The sequence below is a fragment of the Vanellus vanellus genome (genome assembly GCF_965231255.1).
Source record: "Vanellus vanellus genome assembly, chromosome: 8".
Lineage (NCBI taxonomy): Eukaryota > Metazoa > Chordata > Aves > Charadriiformes > Charadriidae > Vanellus > Vanellus vanellus.
In genome coordinates, this window is record NC_138913.1 from 6476393 (window position 1) to 6498929 (window position 22537).

At 51.3% G+C, this 22537-nt stretch overlaps 1 protein-coding gene across 1 annotated transcript in view; it reads right to left on the reverse strand.

The window, feature by feature from the left end:
• The window catches only part of TNIK (TRAF2 and NCK interacting kinase), a 79695-nt gene that overhangs the window by 29243 nt on the left and 27915 nt on the right, over window positions 1-22537 (reverse strand). The window contains exons 9-15 of the mRNA XM_082486983.1: window positions 21224-21290; window positions 20180-20384; window positions 11115-11225; window positions 10535-10621; window positions 9182-9382; window positions 4259-4423; window positions 2174-2413 (exon numbers count right to left, since the gene is read on the reverse strand). Of these exons, the coding sequence (XP_082343109.1) occupies window positions 2174-2413; window positions 4259-4423; window positions 9182-9382; window positions 10535-10621; window positions 11115-11225; window positions 20180-20384; window positions 21224-21290 (1076 nt within the window). The remainder of the gene's footprint in view (window positions 1-2173; window positions 2414-4258; window positions 4424-9181; window positions 9383-10534; window positions 10622-11114; window positions 11226-20179; window positions 20385-21223; window positions 21291-22537) is intronic.

A 22537-nucleotide genomic window follows, 5' to 3' on the forward strand; every position in this document is an offset into this window, starting at 1 on the left:
GTGAGACAGAAACGAGCTGCAAAGGTGCGGTGGGTCAGGGATGCTCTGGGCAGAGGAGCCCCGAGCAGCACACAGAGCAGCTCTGCTACCATCAAACAGGGCATTCACATTTTCAAAAGTGAACGTGTCCACGCACAAATATAGATCTCTATAAAATTTAAGTCTAACAAAACCCGGAAAAGTCATTTTTCAGGCAACATTCGGACTGAAGTGCGTTTCGGCAGCCACGGTGGAGTTTTTAGCATCTCTAGTTCAGATATAACACACGGCAGCAGAGAGGAGGTGTTGACCGATGGACAAACAAGAGGGCTGACAGTGGGAAGATCCAGCCTGATCCACCTAACGCTCGCATTAAACCCTACGACCTTCACTGAGCTTCAGATAGCGCTGCCAAAACCTGGCTGCCGGCAGGACCGACCAATGCCACCAGCAGAAACCCAAAGCCAACCGTGGCCTCCAGGTGCTACGGCGGGTGTCCCCGGAGCCCTGCCTCATCCCGCGGGAGCACGGGCATCGCCGCGTGGCCGCCGGTGCGGTGGTCTCACCCCCCCCGGCAGCGCAGGCAGACGCGGAGAGGCACGACGATACTCACCATGCCATACCTTGCACCAGGTGACAGAGGAGCCCAGGGCTCGGTGGGATTAGCAAAAAAAGGATTAGGCATTTTTTTAGGGGGGGGGGGGAATAAATACGGAGTTATGTTAGGCAAGATAAAAAGTTTTAGAGAGCGAGCGAGCCTGATACTCTGCGGCATCGCTAGCTACAGCTCGTCTCAGTAAAAAGCAATCTCCCCTCCGGGTAGGGCACTCTGCACTCGGGACCTGGGGAGTTTTTTACCTTCCTCTGAAGCATCCAGCCATAAGCACTGGCAGAAACAAGACCCCGGACCACAGAGACAGCCGGCCCTGCCGCGTGGGGCAGTCCTTTCGTTCCCGCTTACAAACACATCAAACCCACTCCGGGCAGTAAGGTGCGAAGTCGGAGTCCTCATGGGTATTACTGCTGACACAATGGCCTTAAGCGTGATGTGGTGGGGACCCCTTCCAGAGCGCACGTTCCCTCAGCCGAGAGGGGAAAATACTCCATAATGCCAGAAAACACCTTTTATCCGAGGAGCGGGTGCTGCGGTCCCACCACATAGCGCACTACTGCAGTTAAGAGATGCCCTTCTCGAAGGACTCAAGGCAAAAGCCAACCTTAAATTGCAAGGGGTTTTTCAAAATTAGGTTAAAACCAGGCAGCCGCCCTCCGGCACTCCAGAGGAGCACAGCACAGGAACAACTCCAGGGGCTGTCGGCTTGCTTTTCCTCTTAAGTAAGCAGCAACGCCTCTTATCACTCGGTGGGAGCAGAAATAGGAATAGTATTAACATACGTGACGTGCCACCGTAGATCTCTTGCACGGGGAGGCTTAGCTCGTAACTGATACTTTGCTCTTAAAAAGGCCCGTCACTTACTTTGTTAATACATAGAAAAACTGCCTCTCAATCAGAGACAAATACTGCCTCAGTGTCACCGATCAATCTGTAATCATTGTTTTTTTTTCCCCTCTGGAAAAATCCTCCCAGGCTGAGCGCCGATTCACTGTAAGAGGAACTTTAATGGCCGAGTTATAATTCTTCCAAAACGAAGGTGTATAAACAATGCGATCGAAATACTGGTCCAGAAGAGTCTTAATTAAAGAGGTACTGCCAGGCGCTGCCAAAATGTCAACGAAGGTACAAAGCTGCTGGAGCCCTTACAAGTCTTCCATCAAATATTGATTGCAACTGGAGGCCGGGTACCAGACTAAGAAGGACCCGTCTTATTGAGTATGACAAATTTTACGTTCCTATAATTCTATTTAAACCGAAGGTTGTTTTTTATCCTAGGGAAAGGAGAAATTAATTTCCTTTGGCCTCTCTCCGGGCTCGAGAACTTTCTTTGCTGGAGGGCAACGCTAATGTGCAGCGCTGCGTGCGCACCCGAAAGCAGCTCCCAGCATCTCGGGCAAAACCTGCCTCGGGAAACGCAGCCCCCGGGGGCAAGTCGGTACCCGCCACGGAGCCACGGGGATGGGCTTGGGTCCTGCCCACTCTGCCTTGCCGGAGGTGCTGAGCACAGCACCGTCCCGCGGGGACTTAGCTCTGGGATTGCCTCTTTGACGTGCTGAAAGCGAGGAGCGATAGTGTTACCTTTGGTGGAATGTCTTCCTCCTGCCGTAACCAAGAACTTCGGTCAAACTTTTCAATGCGAGGGGGCAGAGGAGGGTTTTCTGAGGTGGGGTCCGAGTTCTGCCTTGGCATCTCAGTGCGGTGAGAGGTCACCGTCAGAGCCTCCTGAAACCCAGCCAGTCCCTTTGCAGGCTGTTCATGCAGTGACTGAGACCCAGACAAGGAGCTTCCTTGGGATTTCACAGTGACCAGATGTGGAATCTAAGCACCAAGTCAAAACAGAACTATCAGTACAAAATGGAAGGGGAAAAAAAAAAAAAAAAAAAAAAGGAATCAAAAAAAGTATTTAAAAATTTGATTTAAAAAAAAAATAATTTGATTAGCACCTCGGATGCACTAAAAAGCCCCCTCGGTTTGAGATCAGCGCTGCCTCGGTTTCGGGAACTTCTGACTTATATCGCTTCAATGCAAGATCAATTAAAAATCATGCTCGCGCAGCTCAGCCTTTTAAGATCAGGCAATGTCATGCTTCGGTCCTGCCAGCTCCTGCGTGCGCACGGTGGTCCGGCTCGTCCCGACAGCCCGGCACCGTTCTGTGGGTACCACTGCAGGAGCCGGGGCAGGCTGCTCCCTCCTGCCAGCTCCCGCACACGCCGTGCCCGCCCCAGCCTGCCGCTGGCCCACCTTCCAGCTCCTACGCCTGCACCTCCTAAGGTCGTGCTAATGAGGTTTGGCATGGATTTTCCTTGTTAAAAATGGAAAAAAAAAATATAATAGAAGGAAACGATAATAAATAATAATTAACTAAAAAAAAAATAAAAATCGTCAGGAACTCTGAGGCATAGATGGCTTAAAAAAATTATCTTGAGACATGAGTGTCTATAGGTCTAGGTAGCCCCTATTCCATGGATCCGCTCTATAGATCTAAGGGTTATGAGTGAAAGGAGTACTGACATCTGTATTGGGAGAAGTTCACAAAGTTAGAGTTTGTGAAATCAGAGCTTCTTGCCAGGACCCTGCGAAGCTGCGCTTCTTTGCTACAGTGGGGTTGTAAGTTTTATTTGGCATTTCTACAAACGTGTCTATGTACGAGTATGGTGTGTGTATGTGTATGCACGCATGCATTTACATGGGTCTCTGGGTTTCAACCAACCTTTTCAGTAGTATTTTATGGCCAAAATAAAAGTCTTTGTAGCTGTTGACAATACAGGTGGTCAAAAAGGTCACTGGAAAGTACTTGGTCAATCAGAGAGATTAGAGTGAAGCGGGGTTTTACCCACTTCCCCACGTATGTAGACCATGTACACTGGGAAAAAAAAGAGCTGTACATTTAAGGGCTTTCCTGCGTGTATTTTGTTTAAAATTGGCATTGTACTGCTGACCTACGGGTGCGCACACCACACGTGGATGGCACTTAGTCGGCAGGTTTTCCCACAGAAAGCCCACGTGGACACGGAGCAAAGGCTTTGTACTTCCCCCTGAAATCCCCACTGGAGTCTCTGCGGATCGGCGGGAGCACTTCCAGGGGCTGGACCAGAGCCAGCACCGACGCTCAGCGCAGAGCTCTCGGTGGCCAGAGTACTTACAGACTGGGAGGAATTTTAAGGTGGCCATGATGATCTATGCCCTCTCCAGATGTGTTTGTGACTGATGTCAACTCAATGGAAAACCAAAACAAAACCTTGAATTAAAGCGGCAAAGAAAGCAAAACCTCTTTCTGATGATCCTCAGCATCAGAGCGTCCCGGGTCTTTTGTACCAGGCGCTGTGATTCTACTCCTTTACGTAAACCAGATCCAAAGAGGAACAGAGCAACTGCCGCACTGGACCAGACCAGCGGTTCCTCTCGGTCCTCCGGCTTGTTTCCGGCAGTAACCAGTCCGTGATGCTTCAAAGGAAGGTATAAACCAGCGTGATGTTTCTAACACATGGAGGTGACGAGGGGAATCCACTCATGAATGTAGATGCTGCTCTTGCTCACGAAAGGCTGAGAAACCAGGGAGCAAGACACTACCTCCCTTTAATCCGCTCTTTTTCTTGGTACCTTACCAGCAACCCCGGGTGTCCTGGCTGCGGTAGGAGAGCCTGCGGGGGGAAGCGCCATTACCTGCGGGTCCACGGGTCGGAGCAGGGGTGGGGTCCGGGCCGGCTGCACACCGCTAATGCTGAAAGACTCCGATCGAGGAGGCAGGTTGGGGTCAGAAATCCTGTTGGCCACCTTATGGGGCATGGCCGGCGAGCTCTGGCGGTTGAGCCGGGAGCGCTCCTCCACCTGCGGCGGGACGGGGAGAAGTGGGTGAACACCCCATAAAAAGCCATTTCCAATTGAAAACCAAGGTATGCATACACACACACACACACACACACACATATATATATACACACACACAGGAAGGTCTTTTCTTTTTAGGTATATCAGGGTATCGTACGACCACAGAATCCAAGTTGCCCAGCAGATTGTGCAATAAATGCATTTTAAGGATATGGGAAGGACTATCTGTATTTAGGCACGTAATTCATTTCTGAATACAAAGTGGAAAAATAAAGAAAAGGCAACATGCCTCAGAGAAGCGTTTCTACAAGATGACTCCCGAGAAGCTCTTGCTTCTTCTCAAACGTATCTTTAAGCAAGGGGACCCTTTTCCTTCACGACTGCAAACAGCGCGAGCAGTGCTATTGTTTGATCTGAATAAAAGAATAAACATGGCAGCCAGAAAATGGCTGGCTTTGATCTAGATTTAGCGAAACTGGCACCTTGTCATGTATGGAAGGGGAAAAGCTCTGTTACTGATAGAGAAATAAACCCAAAGCCCACTGCTTTTAGTTACTCTGGATGGAAATACAGTGGTTTCGGCTAACCCAGGCACACGTGCAATCTGGGTGCTCCTGCAGCCAGACTGCACGCGTTGATATTCACGCAGCATATGCTATGCAGAATTTTTGATACCTCGAGATCTGACGTGTATTTTCATATATGTATCGTTAATGCGTTAAATGCCCTTAGCATATCTTGATTCCACCATGTACAAATGTCACGTTAAAAGGCAACCTATAAAACAGATTTGCTTGGAAAGAACCACAGCTCTTCTTTAAGCAAATAAATATACTTGAAACAAAAGATCCATTATATTAATAAAAACGAACCTTTTCCTCTTTCACATGCCGAGCAGGAGCCAGAGTAAAATTTAGGTAAGAGATCTGTGTTACGGACTCTTTCCTTTCTAGTTCATGAGGGACCACCCAGGCCACTGCTGTGCCCCAAGAGGACTTCACAACTCCCCCCGGCGAGCAGAGGCCGTGCAGAGCTCGGTTCAGCGATGCTCACGGGGGCAGGCGCCAGGATGGGAAGGAGAGCAGGGCGGGAAGGAGAACTCTGAAGAAGGGGACAGCAGCACAAGCGCTGGGTCACAAGCCCGGTCCAGTACATCTGCTTATCAGCCAAGCCTCGGCACGAATGGCGGCAGAGACGGCGCCGCCGCCAAGTCCTCTGGCTGTTTGCAGGCGCTCTCCGGCACGCTGCCAAGCCGTAACGCAGGGCTGAGTACGGAGGACTTCAAAGCTTGCGTGGAGGAGAAGGCAGGAGAGTGATGAAATGGGGATGTCTGTGTACGGGGAAGGAGAAAGGCGCTTGGTTCACCCGCTGCCAGCACCTCCTCGCTAGCACTTTGTTGCACCAGCACAGCGGAGGAGGCTCTCCGGACCCTCCAGCTGTACTTTGTGGAGCCTCACTGACTCCACCATTAGGCACAGAGGGGGGAAAAAAGCAGCCAAACCCTGCAGGAATCCATCATCACTCTGGTTCGAGCCATCTCTAATTGAACTCAAGATTCCCTCAAACGGGAAACATCCTTAGCAGCTTCTGTGCAGGTCCCTGTGGACGGCTGCTAATGTTTTAATACATCGCTTCAAAGCGAGAGAAGGATAAAAGCCATGGGGACCGAAGGAGGAGCTGACGCGCGCGTTGGCTGCTGCAGAGAACAGCACGGCTCGTGATGCACAGCCCAGCCCCGAGCCCCCGGGAAGCTCTGAGCTGCGGGAAAGCACCGCAGGGCCTGGCCACCGCATGGAAAATGTCCGATTAAACCTGTCCCCTCCTTTCTGCATGGTCATGTATGGCGTATACCTGCCCAAACCCATCCTTCAGCTGACCAAGCTTCCTTCTCACTAAGAAGTTAGACCTGGCTACCTGCATCACTTTGTTTGGCAAATACTGGTCCATTACAGAAGAGTCAGTAACGGAGAGTTGCTGATTACAGTACCACTGCTTAGAGTGTGAATGCCACGTCCTTGGCCGGATCATCAGGAGGTCCCAACACGATGTCCAAAAAAGCCCAGCTAGTCCTTGGTTGTAAGGAGAGATGTGGCAGGGCGAACAGGGCAGGTCTGCAACAGCTATATCCCGAGTAATCTTCCACCGGATAACTGTTCACTCACAAGTAGATGAGCAGAAGGGACAGCAGGTGGGGATGTGCCTCCACGCATGTTGGTGGGACTATTTGATCAGCCTGTTTTGTTTAGCATATAAAAGAGAGATCCTCCACTGTGCTCCGCGGAAGCTATGACAGATGCGGTGCAGCCCAGTTCCTAACCCCGAGCTTTGCCTTCACCAACAGGCCAGTCCCTTAACAAGGGGACGCAGGGACACAACCGCAACGTGAGTGGCCACCGCTTCACCTTTATGCTTTACCGCGTATGCACAGGGTCATGGAGTCACCAGGTGAAGATGAGTGAGGTGGGAAAATCAGTGCGTATAGGAGAGGTACGAAAAGCAGAGGGACACGGCACAATGATAACTCAGCTGTGGCGATCAAGCTCCTGAGAGAGAAGACTTGAGACCAAAGAGCACAAAACCAAGAATGGTATGGGATATCATGCAAAATCCTCAGGGAATATCCCGATAAGCTCTGCAGAGCCTCCAGAAATTGCAGGCTGAGCGCCAGGCTTGTCTTTTCCTTGTTCCCAAAGGAAAACAAAGTCTCAGTATTTCTGTTAAATTAGCATGCATTGGTTGGGTATGGAAATTGCTTAACTACAGCAAAAGCCATGGCAGGCTGATTAAATATCAGCGCAAGTCTATCTGTACAGCCAGCAAGGACGGTACTTCGATATATGCAGCAAAGTGGCTGAACTGTGCTAAAAGTGGGTCTACGCAGTAGATAAAACGGGGGATGGAGGCGAGAGGAGTAGTTGTGGGAAGTTCCCAAGGGTGTTGTGTCAAGGCAGCGCGTCAAACTACTGCTCCCACGAGCAGAAAGATGCCACAGTCGCTGCTTCGAGCATTTCATTAGAAACCGGACAGAGCGACACAGGCAAAGGATAAATGGTTTGCAGAGCTAACTGGTGGAAGCTGGAGATGTTCCCCAACAACAGGAAACCTCAGCCTCCCTATGATTTCAGCAAAGGGTACGAGGCCGCATTCTGCTGCTCTTACTCACATTGTACGGTTCCCAATGCGCTGCTGCCAGTGATGGCATCAAAAGACACCGCTTCCCCCACGGAATGGGAGAAATGGGCCTTTGTCTTTGAAATGGAAAGCTAAAACCAGCGCTTTTCTCCTTCACCCCAGATAAAGAAGAATATTCCTTTTTATATATCTTTGTTATAGTTTTGAAGACCCTGCCAGAGGTACTTTAGCAACGTGCTAGAGGATTTATTTAAAACCAGGCAATGAGAGACAGAGTTTACTCCCTTTTTCCTGCCTGCTACCTACTCTCGCCACTTCTGCAGATGGACAAGAGAGACCCAGTTCTGCACAAAGCCGTGGAGGCACCACCCATGTGGAAGCCTCTCCCGTCAGAGGTGGCTCAGCACATCTGGAACGCCTCATCTGCAGACCCACTTTGATCGAACCTCTTCTTCCCCAGGAAGGGCCGGAGAACGATGCTCCAACACCGCGAAAATACATTGGCTGGCACATCGCCACCAAAAGGCTCTGAAGACAAAATCGGAAGGGAATGCAGGAGAAACCCAAGGAAGTATAAAGAGGTGAAGAGAGGTTTTCACACCCACATCTATCTTTGTGGTGGTTTAGAAAGGCAAAGAGCTGTTTGTATTATTGGCCTTTGCTCAGCAATGGATAGCTGACTGAATTTCTTGTGTATTTGATGCTCGCAGGTACTGTGGATGCAGCTGAGGGCTGTCAAGGGGAAAGACCAGGAGACAGCTGCATGTTGGATGCACATCGCGTCTCTGCCAGGACCAAAGGGTGCCAGGCATTTGGCAGCAGAGCAGCGATCCTGCTTAGTAGAAAGAACAGGCGAGTTATTAAAAGATCTTTCTGCCCAGGAGTAGGGTTACAAAATTAAACCAGCTAAACACAAAGAACTTTAAAAAAAAATAAATAGCAAGAGCGGACATCAGTCTTACTGGAGCCATCACAAAGACATTAAGGAGGAGGAAAGTGTTTGCGCATGATCCTAAAACCGCACTGCAGACAATGCATGTCTTCATATATTCGAGACTATTCAGCCAGGCAATAATTAATATTCAAGATCTCACAATTGTTACAATTCCCTCTTTTTGCTGGAGAAGAAAAGAAAACCGGCAATGTGGCTTGCCTTCCTGAAAACCATGAAAGAAGAGCAACAAAGAGATACAGCCCTGAGCACGGAGGAAAAGCTGTCCGGTCCACGCTTCATTATGAGAAACCGAATTGGTGCTTAGCAAGGAACCCTGTCCAACCACCCTCTGCATTCACCCCTGTCCTCCAGCAGACCAGGAAGGAGCATCAGGAGCTCCTGGCACGTCCCCAAGCCCCCAGCTATGGCTGAACCCCTCCAGAAGGGATCCATCCTCCTCCTTGCCTGCCCTTGTGGAAAAACCTCCTTCCTCCACTCCCTTGGCTTGCACAAACATCCACGCAGACGCACACACGTTGCACCGAACTGGGAGTGCTTCCAGCACAGCTAATGGCATCTGCTGGAGGCCGAACCAGCAGAGCGCAATCTGCCGTGTACGGATTTCGGACTGAACCGCGCGCCCAACCCCGCGGATGCAGACGAGCATCACCACGCTCCTCGCTCTCGCCTACCTCCTTGGCCCACGCTGGCTTCTCGCTGGCATTTATCCCTTCTTTGTAGTGGTAGAGGGGTTTCTTCTCTGCCGGCCTCTGGTCCTGCCGCTGCTGCTGCTGCTGCTGCTGCAGGGACACCAGGTAGTCCCGCTCCTGCTGGAGCTGCCTCTGCAGCCTCTCCGCTTGCCGCTGCTCCTCCAGCTGCTTGCGCTTATACTCCTACCCAGAAGAAAGCCCAGTGACACGGGTGCCCGGCCAGCCCGCAACCGCAGGGCTGCAAACCGCAGACTTATCCCTTTGGGTGGAAAATGGGGCCCGAGTATCCGAAAGGCTGTTTTCTGGCAAAGCTCATTGGTTTGAAAGGTTCTGGGGACTGAGCTGTGAAGCATCGCGGAGGAGAGACAGCTGGGAGGACAGAGCCGGCAAATACGGAGTCGTGACCCCAGCGCGGGCGCTCTGCAGCCGGAGAACTGCCCTGTCGGCCGGATCGGGGGGTGCCAGCGCTGCCCCGACAAGGAAACACCGCCGGACCCCCCGAGGGCTCAGATGTCCCCTTATGAGCCACCAGTGACTTTGCCCAGATTTTTCTGGATGGGAAGAAAAAAGCATCAATCCGAGAGGTGCCAAACACCACCGGGTCAGACAAAAACCCAGCTGAAGCCAAGTCCTCCGCAGGACCAATTTATTGTTTGCGGGAAGTGCTGCACAGCAGAGCCAACTGTATGATCTTTCTGAATCCCTATGGCTCTATGAGGTTTAATGAGTAAATCATTTGGACGGAGCCTTTTGAATAGGCAAGGGCTTGTGTGAGGGTTTTTCTTTTCCCTAAATAAAATTAATAGCAAGAGAGAAAAAGAATAATCCACGCGGATTAAAAGGAAACGCAGTGAGGGTTAACAGCTACCAGCATTAAAAAGGATAACTCAAACCCAAACTAAAGAAAAAAAAGAGGACACCTCGAATGCGAACAGCATGAGAGGGAGTATAATACAGCGTTCCTGTGAGGAAAGTAAAACCAAAGCTTTCTCTCGGAATACGAAAACCCGCACGGCAGGGTGGGTTTGGCCAGGCGCAGGCACGCGACCGCTCGACCACGCTCCAACATGCTGCCAACGGCCTTCCAAATTACGCGGCAACAAAGAGGGCTGCTCCTCTCGGGAAGGCACAAGCGCGCCGATGCCGCGGAAGGGGTGGGAGGAGAGAGGCATGCACCGCGAGGGGACCCAGCCGTGGCACCAGGCATGCTCGCGGCCACGGTGCCCTCCGCCTCGCGGCAGGGCAGGAGGCACTCGGGGGACACGGGTGCACGCGGGCACATGCGGACGCGACGCGGGCCGCAAGCGGCAAGCGTGGCCGGGGCCTCCCATTTACCAGAAGTAGCGCTTGCTCCTGCAACAACTGCTGCTGCAGGATCTCTAACTGTCTCTGCTCCTCCTCTAACTGTCGCCTGATGTACTCCTGGAGCCATGGGCAGCACGGATCAAAGGAAAAAGAGAGAGAAGGTAAAAGAGACGGTATTTCCCAAGAGGAAGGAGAATGAGGTGGGCACCCGCATCCATCCCACCCGAGAGCTGACACCGACCGGTCAGCCCGGGCACCCTCCATCCCTACCCAAAGAGCTCGGGGGGTCCACCACTCTACAAGGGACCTCTGATGGTTAAAGAGTGGAAACCACCGAGAAAAGGCAAACGTTAACTGGGAACACAACGAAACCCCACCCCGGGAACCAGCGGGTCTGAAAAGTGCTGCATCAAGTGTCTCCACACCTGCGGGCAAGCAAGTGGATCCACGTGGCAATAAACGACAGCAGTGGAAAGCGACACACGCGGCGTTAACAATTAAGCAATTTGCTCTCAAGTGGCAAAAAAATACAAGCGTTTACAAGAAAAATCTCTGACTAGAGGAAGAGGAATCCGCGTCGAAGGCGATCGCCCCGCTCCCGCCGGGTTACCTGCTCGTGCTCCGCGCGCCGCCGCTCCTCCTCCCGCCGCATCTGCTCCTCGTAGTGCCGCCGCTGCTCCCGCTCCTGCTGCTTCCGCAGCTCCTTCTCCCGCCTCTGCTGCTGTGGGGGCAGAAGGCACAGGTCAGCACCCCCACTCCTCTCCCCGGCAGCTCAGAGTTCTTTTTCTCACCGTTTTTGGGGAACCACCTTGACCAGTGACCCACAGCGCTCCCTCCCGCCTGCCCGAGGAGATGCCCTGCCAGCAGGCAGGTCCATTTGGGGTGATGGAGGGGCTTGTTGATCCAACCCCATCCTCACCTGCTCTGGTGCCCAGCACCAGCTACGGAGAACCCACAGCATCCTCCAAACCAGTGCCGGACCACGCACGCAACCCCATCTCTTCTCCCACTTGCAGGTGAAGCCACGTACCAGCATGCCTGACTGGTGGGGTAATCAGGCCCTGGAGGCAGGGGGGGCTCACCCCAAAAGCCCATCACTGATGGGGAACTCATGTCTCTGCTCCAAACCCGCCTGCAAGGATGAGGGAAGGTGCTGGGGGAGCTACTGCCCGCTGAGAAGGGAGTTCATCCCTCATAGCTTCTGGTCTCAGCAAACATTAATACAGAAGACCCGAAATCCAAGGGTTTTTCCTTTTCCACACACAAATTCAGCTTCTCTTGCCATCCTCGGGCCACCCCAGGCCCCTGCTGCCTGGGTGGCATCCCTCCTTGCTTGGCTCTGTAGCATCTTCTCCAACAGCAACCCAGGGCCTTTTGGGGTGATGGCGACCTACAGCCGGCTCTGAGCCGGCCAGGGTGCGCTGGGCACCCAGGTGACACCCACAGCCCCCACACCCCCTGCTTTTAACCCAAAATAACTCCTCCAGCTACCCCAACCACCCTGCTCCTCCATCCTGGGGCGAGCTGCTGCAACACGCTGCCGCGAAGCCGAGGGGCCGCAGGCTGCTCCGCACCGCAGCCCCGCAGCCGGCGGCGCATCGGCAGAGGGCACTCAAATGCCAATATCGGCTACCGAGGCTCTGCCGCCTGCCACAACTCCATCACGCGCTGGGCGCAGCAACACGCGTGCAGCGCTAACAGGGAGGCAACCTGCTGAAGCATAAACCTGGGGTCCTTTTTTCTCTCTTTTTTTCCCCCCCTTTTTTCTCTCCTGCCCCCCCCTCCCCCCTTCTTTTTTTTTTTTCCCCTTTTTCCCCCCCTTTTGCCGACAGAGAGCGGCTGAGCAGACCGCGGCAGCGAGGCAGGCACCGGAGGGGTTGGCAACGCCGTACGTGGAGGGCTGGAGCTGCCCGAGGAGGTGGCTCTGAGCTATCTGGAGACAAAGACGCATCCACTTTAGACTGCTGCGCTGCAGTAAACCTGCGCTGTATGCACAGATGGATTTGTTATCTATATCTACCTATAGACATCTATCTCTATAGATATCTTCTATAGAGCTATCTATCCCTATTATAGATATCTATCTACAGAGATATTATATAGATCTATCTCCATAATAGATATCTAATACAGTAGATCCATCTCTAATGTATATATCTATAAACTACCTAATAGATAGGTATCTATCTAGTAGAGTAGATCTATTATAGCTGTTGTAATTCTGTTACATATCTATTCTATATTCTACTCTATATTTTGTTATATATCTCTATATATCTCCCCAGAGATAGGTATCTATAGATATCTTTATAGACAGATACCTATAGATATACCTAGATACAGATATAAAGACAAATGTATCTACAGATAGATATACAGGTATTTTAACAAACATTTAAAGACGCCCTCACATTTCAATACAGGGAGGAGCCATTGCCTGTCTTGCTGCTATCTCCCCATCCACGTGTAACATCCACAGCCACCCCGCGCAGGGATTCTGCTCATTTCCTCCAGCTCAACGTTCGAGCTGCAGCACAGCTTTAGTGCCACCTATAGCCATATTTATCAGTGCTGTTCCACTCGCCGCAGGGAAGGAAAAATCGCACCCAACCTGAAATAACCCGCCAGGCTCCAGACTCCGGCGTGTCCCACGCCGGGCGCAGTCACTGGCGCTGCCCACGTAAGCCGGGGATGCATGTGCTACTCCGCGCGTACGCCTGTCCTCGCTGAGCGCGAGGCGAACGTAGGGCTGTTCGTAGTTTTTGGAACTCTATACTAGAAATTTCAGAGGATACGCCACCGGGACGCGGTAACTCCGCAGCAGTAACGTTAATACATTTCTTGGCTTCGCCAGCGCTCCCTGACCGCCTTAGATGAGCGCCATCGGTGATGGCCATTGCTCCCGTGCACGCAGAAGCACAGATTTTTTGACTAACAGGTTGAATACATGTTACCCTGAGCTTCCAATCACTGTGTGTATCGCACTGGGGTTTTTTGGGTGGGTTTTAACATTGGCTTTTTTTTTTTTTAGTTAAAATAGCACGCTGCTGAATAAAGCACATAACGCTTGTGTAGGCTGGGCTTGGCTGGCAGGAGACAAGGCCCTGAATGCCACAGCTATTTCTTCAATAAAAATCACCCGATTGGTCTTTATTTCCAATCCGGCAGGCGAACAAAGCCAAACCCCTCCAAGGAGGGAGACAAAAGCGTTTTTCCCAGGGAGGGAGCAGCGTACCACCACCCTTCCAGGGGACCGCCTGGCCAGCGGCTCCTTTCCACAGCGAAACGCCTATTCTGCTCAGGAACAGGAGATATATATATATATATATATATAGGGAGATATATAGAGATATATAACAAAATATAGAGTAGAATATAGAATAGATATGTAACAGAATTACAACAGCTATAATAGATCTACTCTATTAGAAAGATACCTATCTATTAGTTATCTATTATAGATATATACATTAGAGATGGATCTACTGTATTAGATATCTATTATAGAGATAGATCTATGTAATATCTCTGTAGATAGAATAGGAGCAGAACAGGAGCTGGGAACTGAGCCCCCCCCCCGGGCAGTGTTTTCTTTCAAAGCCAGACCTGATGCTCCTCTGGATATTTCAAGGACCTCCGCACCCTGCCGCAGCCAGGCTCTTCGGGCTGAGGCTGTGAGCGGGATGAAATATATCCATTTATCAAGGCCAGGAGTACAGAGGTCCCCTCCAGCTCAACAGCGGTTTTGTCGTGTCACGTCATAAGCGAGTCATTCGTCACAGTCGCGTTACGAGCACCTTCAGCTCAACACCGCACCGCCGTCTCGGCAGAGCGGGGCTCAATCGGCAGCGGCACAGCCTCCCGGCTGCCTTCCCCCTACGGCCACGCTTCAGCAGCTGGCAAACATCTGGAGAGGACCTGGTACTGTGGAGGTGCGGGCGAAGCCTCCAGTAACTCCCATCTCCCCTCTCCCTATGCTCACACCGGTGCTGAGCAGCACTGGGGTGACGGGGACCCTGTTTGAAGTAGGGATTGAGCTCAGTGCCATGCAGCTGAAAACCACATGTAGAAAGCAAATAAAAAGGAAGAGATTCAAAGATCTCGTTATTTGCCTCTTTTTCTCCCTGTTTTCTGCCTTCCCTCTCCCACTACGAACGCATACTTCCCACGTTTCTCCAAGCCTGAAACTACCGTGTGGATTTACACTACCCAGATCTATTATTCATGCGAGGCAAGAGCGGCAATTAATTAGGACTGCATTTATATAACTCTGCAGGTAAAGCTATATGTAGCGGCTTGTAAGCCAGAATGGGACCTTATTTGCGCCGCACTAGAAATGACAGGTTTTAAATATTGATGAGGGAAGACACACAAAGGCAAAACCTCTGGTGGGAAGGCCCCCGGAGGGCTGGCATGAAACAAGGACTTCAAAGGAGCAAGCTCACTCTGCCACATCAAACGCAGTCAGGACAACGAGCCGTCGGAGAGCTGCAGCCGCCCCGTGAACCCGGTGAGCTCGGAGAGGCACCGACGCTTGCAAGAAGAGGCTCCTGGAAGCCTGGGCTGCTGCTCCCCAACATGAGGAGCGTGACCCAGCAAAGAAGTGGAAGGGGGATTCCAGGTGACAAACGAAAACAAATACTCTAGGTGGTTGCATTGTTGTGACAGGCTCATTTATTTGAGCCACCAGGGAAAGAGTGACTGCGGCTGGAACATCATCTTTCCTGACACGCCAAGCACTGGAGCGCGGAGAGGTGTTTCCCACTGGTAGAGAAACTGGGTCAGAACTTCCCACCACGGCAAACGGGGATCCGATATGCTCTGAACCATCGCAGGAGCTTTTAGTTGGTATCATCCTGAAGGGATGCTCCATGCAGGAAAAGGCTCATGCTTCAGAAACTAGGTGTTCTACACGCCTTCTAACCAAAGAAAAGCGAGAGAGATATAAGGCTTAGCACATTCCTGTACGACAGGAGCTGCTGTAATGCAGCTCTCCTCAGAAATGGGTACAGGACTGCTGCCGGGACCACCGCAGCGCCCCCATGTACCACATTACTGCGAGGAGGTAGTCATCTTAATGAAAACGTTCCTACAAGCTATGTGACACCTGCGTACGCAGAAGAAAATAACCACCACCGTTTTAGCTAGGCTAAGTTTATCTATAATTAATTGCTGAATTTTTCTTGCATTGCTTTATCAGAGCTTCCAGCAGACGGTCTTCTGCTGGTTAACGTATAAAGGAGCTGCAGCAATTTTTTATCCCTCGAACATCCAGCTTTATAACTGCACTGAATGAAGCCTAACGTGCAAACAACGTGATGCTTAGGTTTGCCGTGTACGTTCCCTGTACAGATCTGACCTTCATTTTATACCTAGAAAGGAAAAAAATCCACAAGACAGCAGAAAAATGAGGTTATGCAAACTCCTCCCTGACTACATCTGCCCGCTGCTGCCCAGGGGTCTCCCAGAGATTTGTCTTGCAACATCCCTAATGCTCCTGACTGGGAGATGTGTTATTCCTGCAGCTCAGCTGGAGTTTTGGTGGTTAAACTGGTGCAGCAAGGCTCATCCTGTGCCAGCAACAAATGGAGGGTTTATTAGGGAACTATATATATCTAATATATGTATATGCAGGGAAAAATTAAAATATATTCAAGCCTATTCACCCTTCTGCATTACACAAACATTTTCCTTGGTGCTATTTGATCTATTGATATTTAAATCTTTAACTTTTTTTTTTTTTTTTCTGTGTTAATTCTGGTGCACATTTTGAATTCATAAGACCAACTTTCTGCACGAGGGAAAACAAAGCTGCAACTCTACTCCCATGAAGGCCCCCGTTCCAAAGCGAGCTTGGGGATTTTTACTTCCACCGCAATTAAAGACAGCTGCAAATCTAAATCTCTCCGGCTGCCTGGAAGAAGATTCAGCCTTAAAGAAGGAAATTGGTCAGCTGTTGAAAAAGGAGACTCAAGTGGCCAACAGATGCAAGGAGGCACGCTAAGGATGGCAGCAGGTCTCGGGGGCAGCACGAGGTGCATCAGGAGGGCACCAGCAGACCCCCTCACCTGACTTTTTAATATATGCATTTGATATTATCACCAGAGCAACATTACGAGATGGTGGATTTCCCCAAAAAGGCCCTAAAATGAGAGGTACTTTGCGAGAGGTTCAGAAATCCCCTGTTGAGGAAGATCAAGATGACGGAAGAAATGGGATTCCTTCATTACGAGCTCTCCTGGGTGAGGGAACAGAAATGGTGGGAGCTCTGTCCCTGACAGCATTTAAAAACAAGACTGGAAAACCACAAAGAAATCTACTGAAGGTCCGCTCTGACAGAGGAATGGACCAGTTATCCCATTAAAAGCCTTTCTCCAGCTCTTTTGCTGTGCATCTCCAGTACAAATTAACTCCAGGCATTCTTGAGCTTGGCATCCTCCGGAGTCAATCCTTTCGGCGCTGCGCTGGTGCCCAGCCGCTGCGCTCCCTCAGCCTGGCCACCTTCACGGCGTCTGATGATGAGTCAGAGCTCTTCCTATAAACACAGTAATACGCTTGGCAGTACTAAACAGCCTGACTTAGGAGCCCCAAAAGCCACCAGCTCCAAGAGTTTATTTGTCCCGGATGCTCTATTGGGTTTTAAAGGTCAACTTCATTTTGAAAATACAGTAATCTGAGCCTTCCACTGGTGTCTCCTCCCAGAGATCTGCCGGTACAGCGCTGCCCATTGGAGGCACACCCCGTCTTAGTCAGCCCATAAAGAAGCATGGAAGAAACCATGCTCCTGTTAACCAAAATAAATCCGGAGCCAAGAATCAGCAACTGAATAATTTCGTGCAAAGCTGGTGTAAGCAAAAGCAGAGAGGCCAAAAGGCAACAGCCTGGCTGCTGCTGAAGCCTTTGGGCGCCGTTGTGATGGGTACCAGAGCTGGAGCAGCGCTGCTCTCCGGAGCAAAACTGCAGCGACATAGATGGAGCGTGCTGGGTGCCGCCGGGCAGCGACACCAAACTCGGCACAGCTGTGACAGCCGCTGTTTGGTACCTCTCTCTGGCCATCACACCCTTCCTGCCCCAAAATACATGAGAAGAACATAAAGACCAAACTATACCCACCACTGGCTGGCTGTGCTGGAAACAGCCTGGGGGTACAAATCCTCTCCCGTGTCCCCGGGCAAAGGCAGCATCCCTCCCCAGGGCGGACGCTGGGACTCCTCCAGGAGCGGGAAGCTCAAGGGGAGGATGCTCAAAGCTGCTCCTGCAGCTCCTCCAGCCCACTCCCTGCAGCACCACCAGAACTTGCTGTGTGCTAATCTCTGCCTCTACTATTTTTCTGGTTTTCCTATGGCAGGTACGCGCCACCTTGCAGCTGGCAAAGCTGCAGCTGGTCGTGCTCCTAACCGCTGCCACAACCCACCGCGCTCGCAACAGAAGGTTTGTACCTCTTCAAGGACTCCTGCTTTAATCCTCACCATAGCAACTCGGCTGCGTTTCCTCCTCGCCACGTGAACTGTGTCTAATAGTGAGGAGAGCTCATTTCACTCCGTGGCTGGAGATGCAGGTTAGACCTAAGCCCGGCTAGATGGACCCGAGAAGATGGGCACCTGAGAAGATGCCCAGGGCCACCACAGCTGCCAGCGCACAGCTGCCCGCTCTGCCTGAATCCTGGCTAAACCCATGGGGGATCACGCCAGTGGGCTCGTGCTGGGGAGGGCAGAGGATGCTGCTTCTTTCCCCTGTTCTCCGATATGGCAGGAGAGTGAAAATGCTTCTTCTCCGGCTTTGCCCCAGAAGATCTCTCCCTTTCAATTCAGGTCTGAAAACCGTAAGGCAGCTGGGAAGAAAGCAATGAGTGAAGAGCCCAGGGGGGCTGTTAGAGCCACCAGAAACAGAGGCATTGATTTTCAATCCTGGCTATGGTGGCATTAGCTTTTAATGGCATGGGGGAAAGGACGGGGGGACCAGCAGAGCCGGGGGGGGGGGGGGTGGGGGGTGCGCACAGCCGGGCCCCGCAAGGCAGAGCCTCCGTAGCCCAGGGCAGAGTCGCCGGCTTAGCAAGGGGATTAGTCCCGCATTCAAAACCTGCCTGGGAAGCAGCAAAGAGAGAGAACAATTTTCTTCTATGGGAAGAGGACATATTAATACAGCAGCAAGCATTGTATTCGTTACCGGATCGCAGCTAATCTGGTGTCTGCTTTTATTCTGCTGTTGTTCTGCTCCCGTAGCGCTTGCAGCAAGCAGACTGGGACAAAGGCAGAGCCAGGCTTCCTTACGGCAGTCCTCAGATCTGTTGGGGCAGGGGATTTCGGGGTGCATCTAGGTGCAAACCCTGTCCTCTCTTAAAGCGGCTCGAGAGCTTTGGGAAGGGTGCGGGACGCAAGCAAAGCCTGACCCACAAACGTATTGAACGCGCGATGCTCTGCGCCCTGACAAGGCGACAGACCTACATGTTTACCAGACTGAAAAAATGCTTCGCCTGGGATTCAACCCTGTTGGGTTTTGCCCCGGAGGGGCTCAGAGGACCACCTCGAAGAGGGGCTGTACCATCACCATCATCGTCGCCATCAGCTGCCTGAAATTCCTTCCCCGTCTGCGCCCCCTGGCCTGGGGGCATCGCCCAGCGCAGCGGGAGTCGGGTTAAATCTAAAAGACGCTGGGCTCCTGCAAATTAAGCGGGTGACTGCTCTAATAGCCCATTTACTGCAAGTCCTTTTTTCAGACTTATCAGTGACCTCTCCAGAAAGCTAATTTAATTACCCTTAACGTATGAACCCTTCGATGAGACACTCGGGATGAGTTCAGCGCGAGGCGATGATTTTCTTGGCGCAAAACCACATCAAACCCCCCAAAACAGGAGAAACCCCTTCTTATTCTTTGGTGGCTTTCTGCGACCCAGGAACTGAGAGCTAAACCAAAAGCGAGCGCCTCATGCAGAGAATACAGCTGGGCTCTGCAACTCACGGGCACCCAAAGTCACCCGGTCAAATCCTGCAGCTGGATTTTACATGGGGTGGATAATTTTATGACCGATCGCGTTTGTAGCTGGTATGTTAAGACAAGGGTAATGAAATCTTATGCTTCGGGGCATATATGGATCATTGCACAAGTCAGGCAGGCATCTGCCCCTCCCCTGCGAGAGATATTGTAATCGGCAGGGACTGGAAGGACTAAAGTTGAAATTGGGGATTAAAGGGGACACAAGTGGCACGTGGCCCTGGGGAAAGGGCAAACGGAGCTATTCAGCTTCTTCTCAACTCTAACAGTCCAGAGCAGCAAGTAACAATAATGAACTTGACAGATGCCTGGACCAGTAAGAGTTTTGCCCACCTTGACTGAATATGGTGGTCACCCCAATAATGGGTTACATCTGCTCAGCAGTCCCAGGGGTCCTTTAAAGTTTGGTATTTCAAGGGTTTATTTATAGCAAACCAGCTCTGCTGCCTTCACAAGAGTTGGCAACACTACGGTGAGGAGAGCGGCTGGGGGCAGGTAGGCATACAGCATGAGCGGGGGCTTTGTCCAGTGCAACAAGACACGTGGGGTCACCCACCGGAGAGGTTAGGACGTGACCTTCTTAAACCAGGCTGAGAACAGTCACTTGGGACCTGCTACCAGAAATCCCGCTGTTCCACCCAAACCCAGCCTTTGCCGGCCCGTTGCTCGGCTCCGGCCAGTTACCTCCTCCAGCCTTCGCCTCTGCTCCTTCTGCTCCTCGATCCGCTTCTGCCGCTCGGCCAGCAACTGCCGCTTGTGCTCCTCGTTCTCCCGCTGCTGCTGCTCCAGCTGCTGCCGGCGCAGCGCCTCCGACCGCTCCTTGTTCGCCAGCTGCAGCCTCAAGAAATCCCGTCTCAGCGTCGACTCCCCGGGCAAGTTTAGGATGGAGCTGCATAGGAGAGAAGCACATCAGAGAAGATCCCCTCCCGCATCCTTAAACCTCTTGCCAGGACAAGTTCCGTGTGATTTTCCCTTGTGGCTCATCCCGGCAGCATCCCAACGCCCGACAGAGCTTGGGCAGCAGCGGATGGAGGGATGGGGGACCCCAAGTGTCGGGGCAGGGCAGCAGACAGCGCTCCGCTCATGGCTCACCGATAATTTATTGGCTAAAGGTTTCCTTTACATTAAGTTTCTAACCAAAGCCTCTTTGTGCTGCAGTGGCACACACTATATTTAGCTGTTCACAAAGCATATTCAGTATGAATCATTGCCAGCTATTAAAATACTACATTATCGCAGTGAAATAATGGAATAACCTGATGCTAATTACACCGGCTCTGAAAAATGTCACCAAAGAAAGAAAGTTCCAGCCCTACCGCACTTGCAGCACCACCGGGGAGGTTTCATTGTGAAAAGTTACATGGAAATAGGGAGTTGCACTTGGATGTAAGGAACTGCATTTTACAGAGTCTTCTTTAATTTCACCTCAGATTTTTTTCCGCATCTAAATACCCACATTCCCACGACAGCACCACACCGCGCCGCAGATCCCACAGGTGATGGGGTTCCCGGGTCTTCTTCCCCAGCTTTTGGCTAAGGTGGTCTACAGCATCAGTTTATACACGCACGCCGTCTAGCAGACGGAATACGCTCTAGTTCTGCCGGGGAACGGGACTCTCTGCTCCAACTGTCCTTTCTCCATTTCTAGTTCACGTGTGCCCGTAATCCAAGCTGCTTTTATACACAGTTTAAGAGATGTAAGGGCGGATGTGAAATGGTGACTCTTACCTGGGCTCTCCAGAGTCATTTTCCTCCTCCTCCTCCTCACTTCCACTGTACTCGTACTCTGTCTCATCTAGGAACAGAATTGCTCATCAGTGCCCTTTGCTGGACTCATTTGTTTTTCCAGTGGTTGAAAACACCGGAGCTCTGAAGGCAGAACAGACAACTCTCTTTTTCTCGCGTGACAAAGAATAAGCAGCGCTATTTCTCCCCGTTTTTTCTGTTTTTACGGGGGGCTGCAAGGCCAGGGAAGCATGGGTGGTCTCCATGGGTGCCGGCACCTTGGACGCCCATTCTGGCCGGGAAGAGGGCTGTGGTCCCAGCTGGAGCGCCGCGGGCAGCACCAGCACAGCAGGCAACGGCCCCAACAACCAAAGACACTCGATGGAAAGATGGTGTGGGGTCCATAAAAAGAGAATTTATTCCCACATGACAGCAAGTGACCCCCTTCTTCAGGAGGGTTCTTCAAAGGCAGGTGCACCACAAGCCATCGAAGCCACAGGCGCTCGAAGGTGGGATTTAACTACGGCTCTGAAGGCACCAACTCCCCTCTCCCTAAACGTATGTTCTTCCTCTGCAAATCCATGAATTTTCCAGGCAATGAAGATGTCTACATAAAAGCCCAACTGCAATGTTGTGCTACATACTGTGATTTCTATTGGGATATCATCTTTATCGGATGAAGGGAATGATAGTAAAAGAACGGCTTGCATTTATCCAATTACTCTCCATCTCTAGGGTCCAACCCTCATTTGCCAGACTAAACACATTTAATACTTCACTGGGATCCCATTTTATTGTTTTGATTGTAGTGAAATCTATTCCAAGGGGCTGGAAGGTACGCATGAAAAATTAATACTGCTACCAATAAGAAGAGGAATAGCGACATATCAATTTGCCGGATTCTACAAATGAGCTTTCAAATTAAAATTCAGTTCACAAGCAGCTGAATACTTTAACAAGTTTCTTCGGCTATCTGATCTTCCCTTCAGAGGGCTTTGATAGGGCCTGGAGAGTTCACTAAAACCACGCAGTTTAATAGGTTATTCCTAGTCAACGGCATTGCTTCGGGGCAAGGGTCTTATCTAGACGTTCGTTTGCACAACTCTGCTCATCGCCGGTGCAGCATGAATGTCACGTAGATCCACAGAGTTGGCATGAAATACGTGAGCCGGGGAAAAATTCAGCTCAGCAGCTTCTCCCTCCTACACCCCGGTACGTATATATGCAGACGTAAATTTTATACACACATTTTAATGAATCAAAGCTTAAACGTTCCGTGTGGAAATTACCACCCGGACAAAAAAGATAGCATTTTTG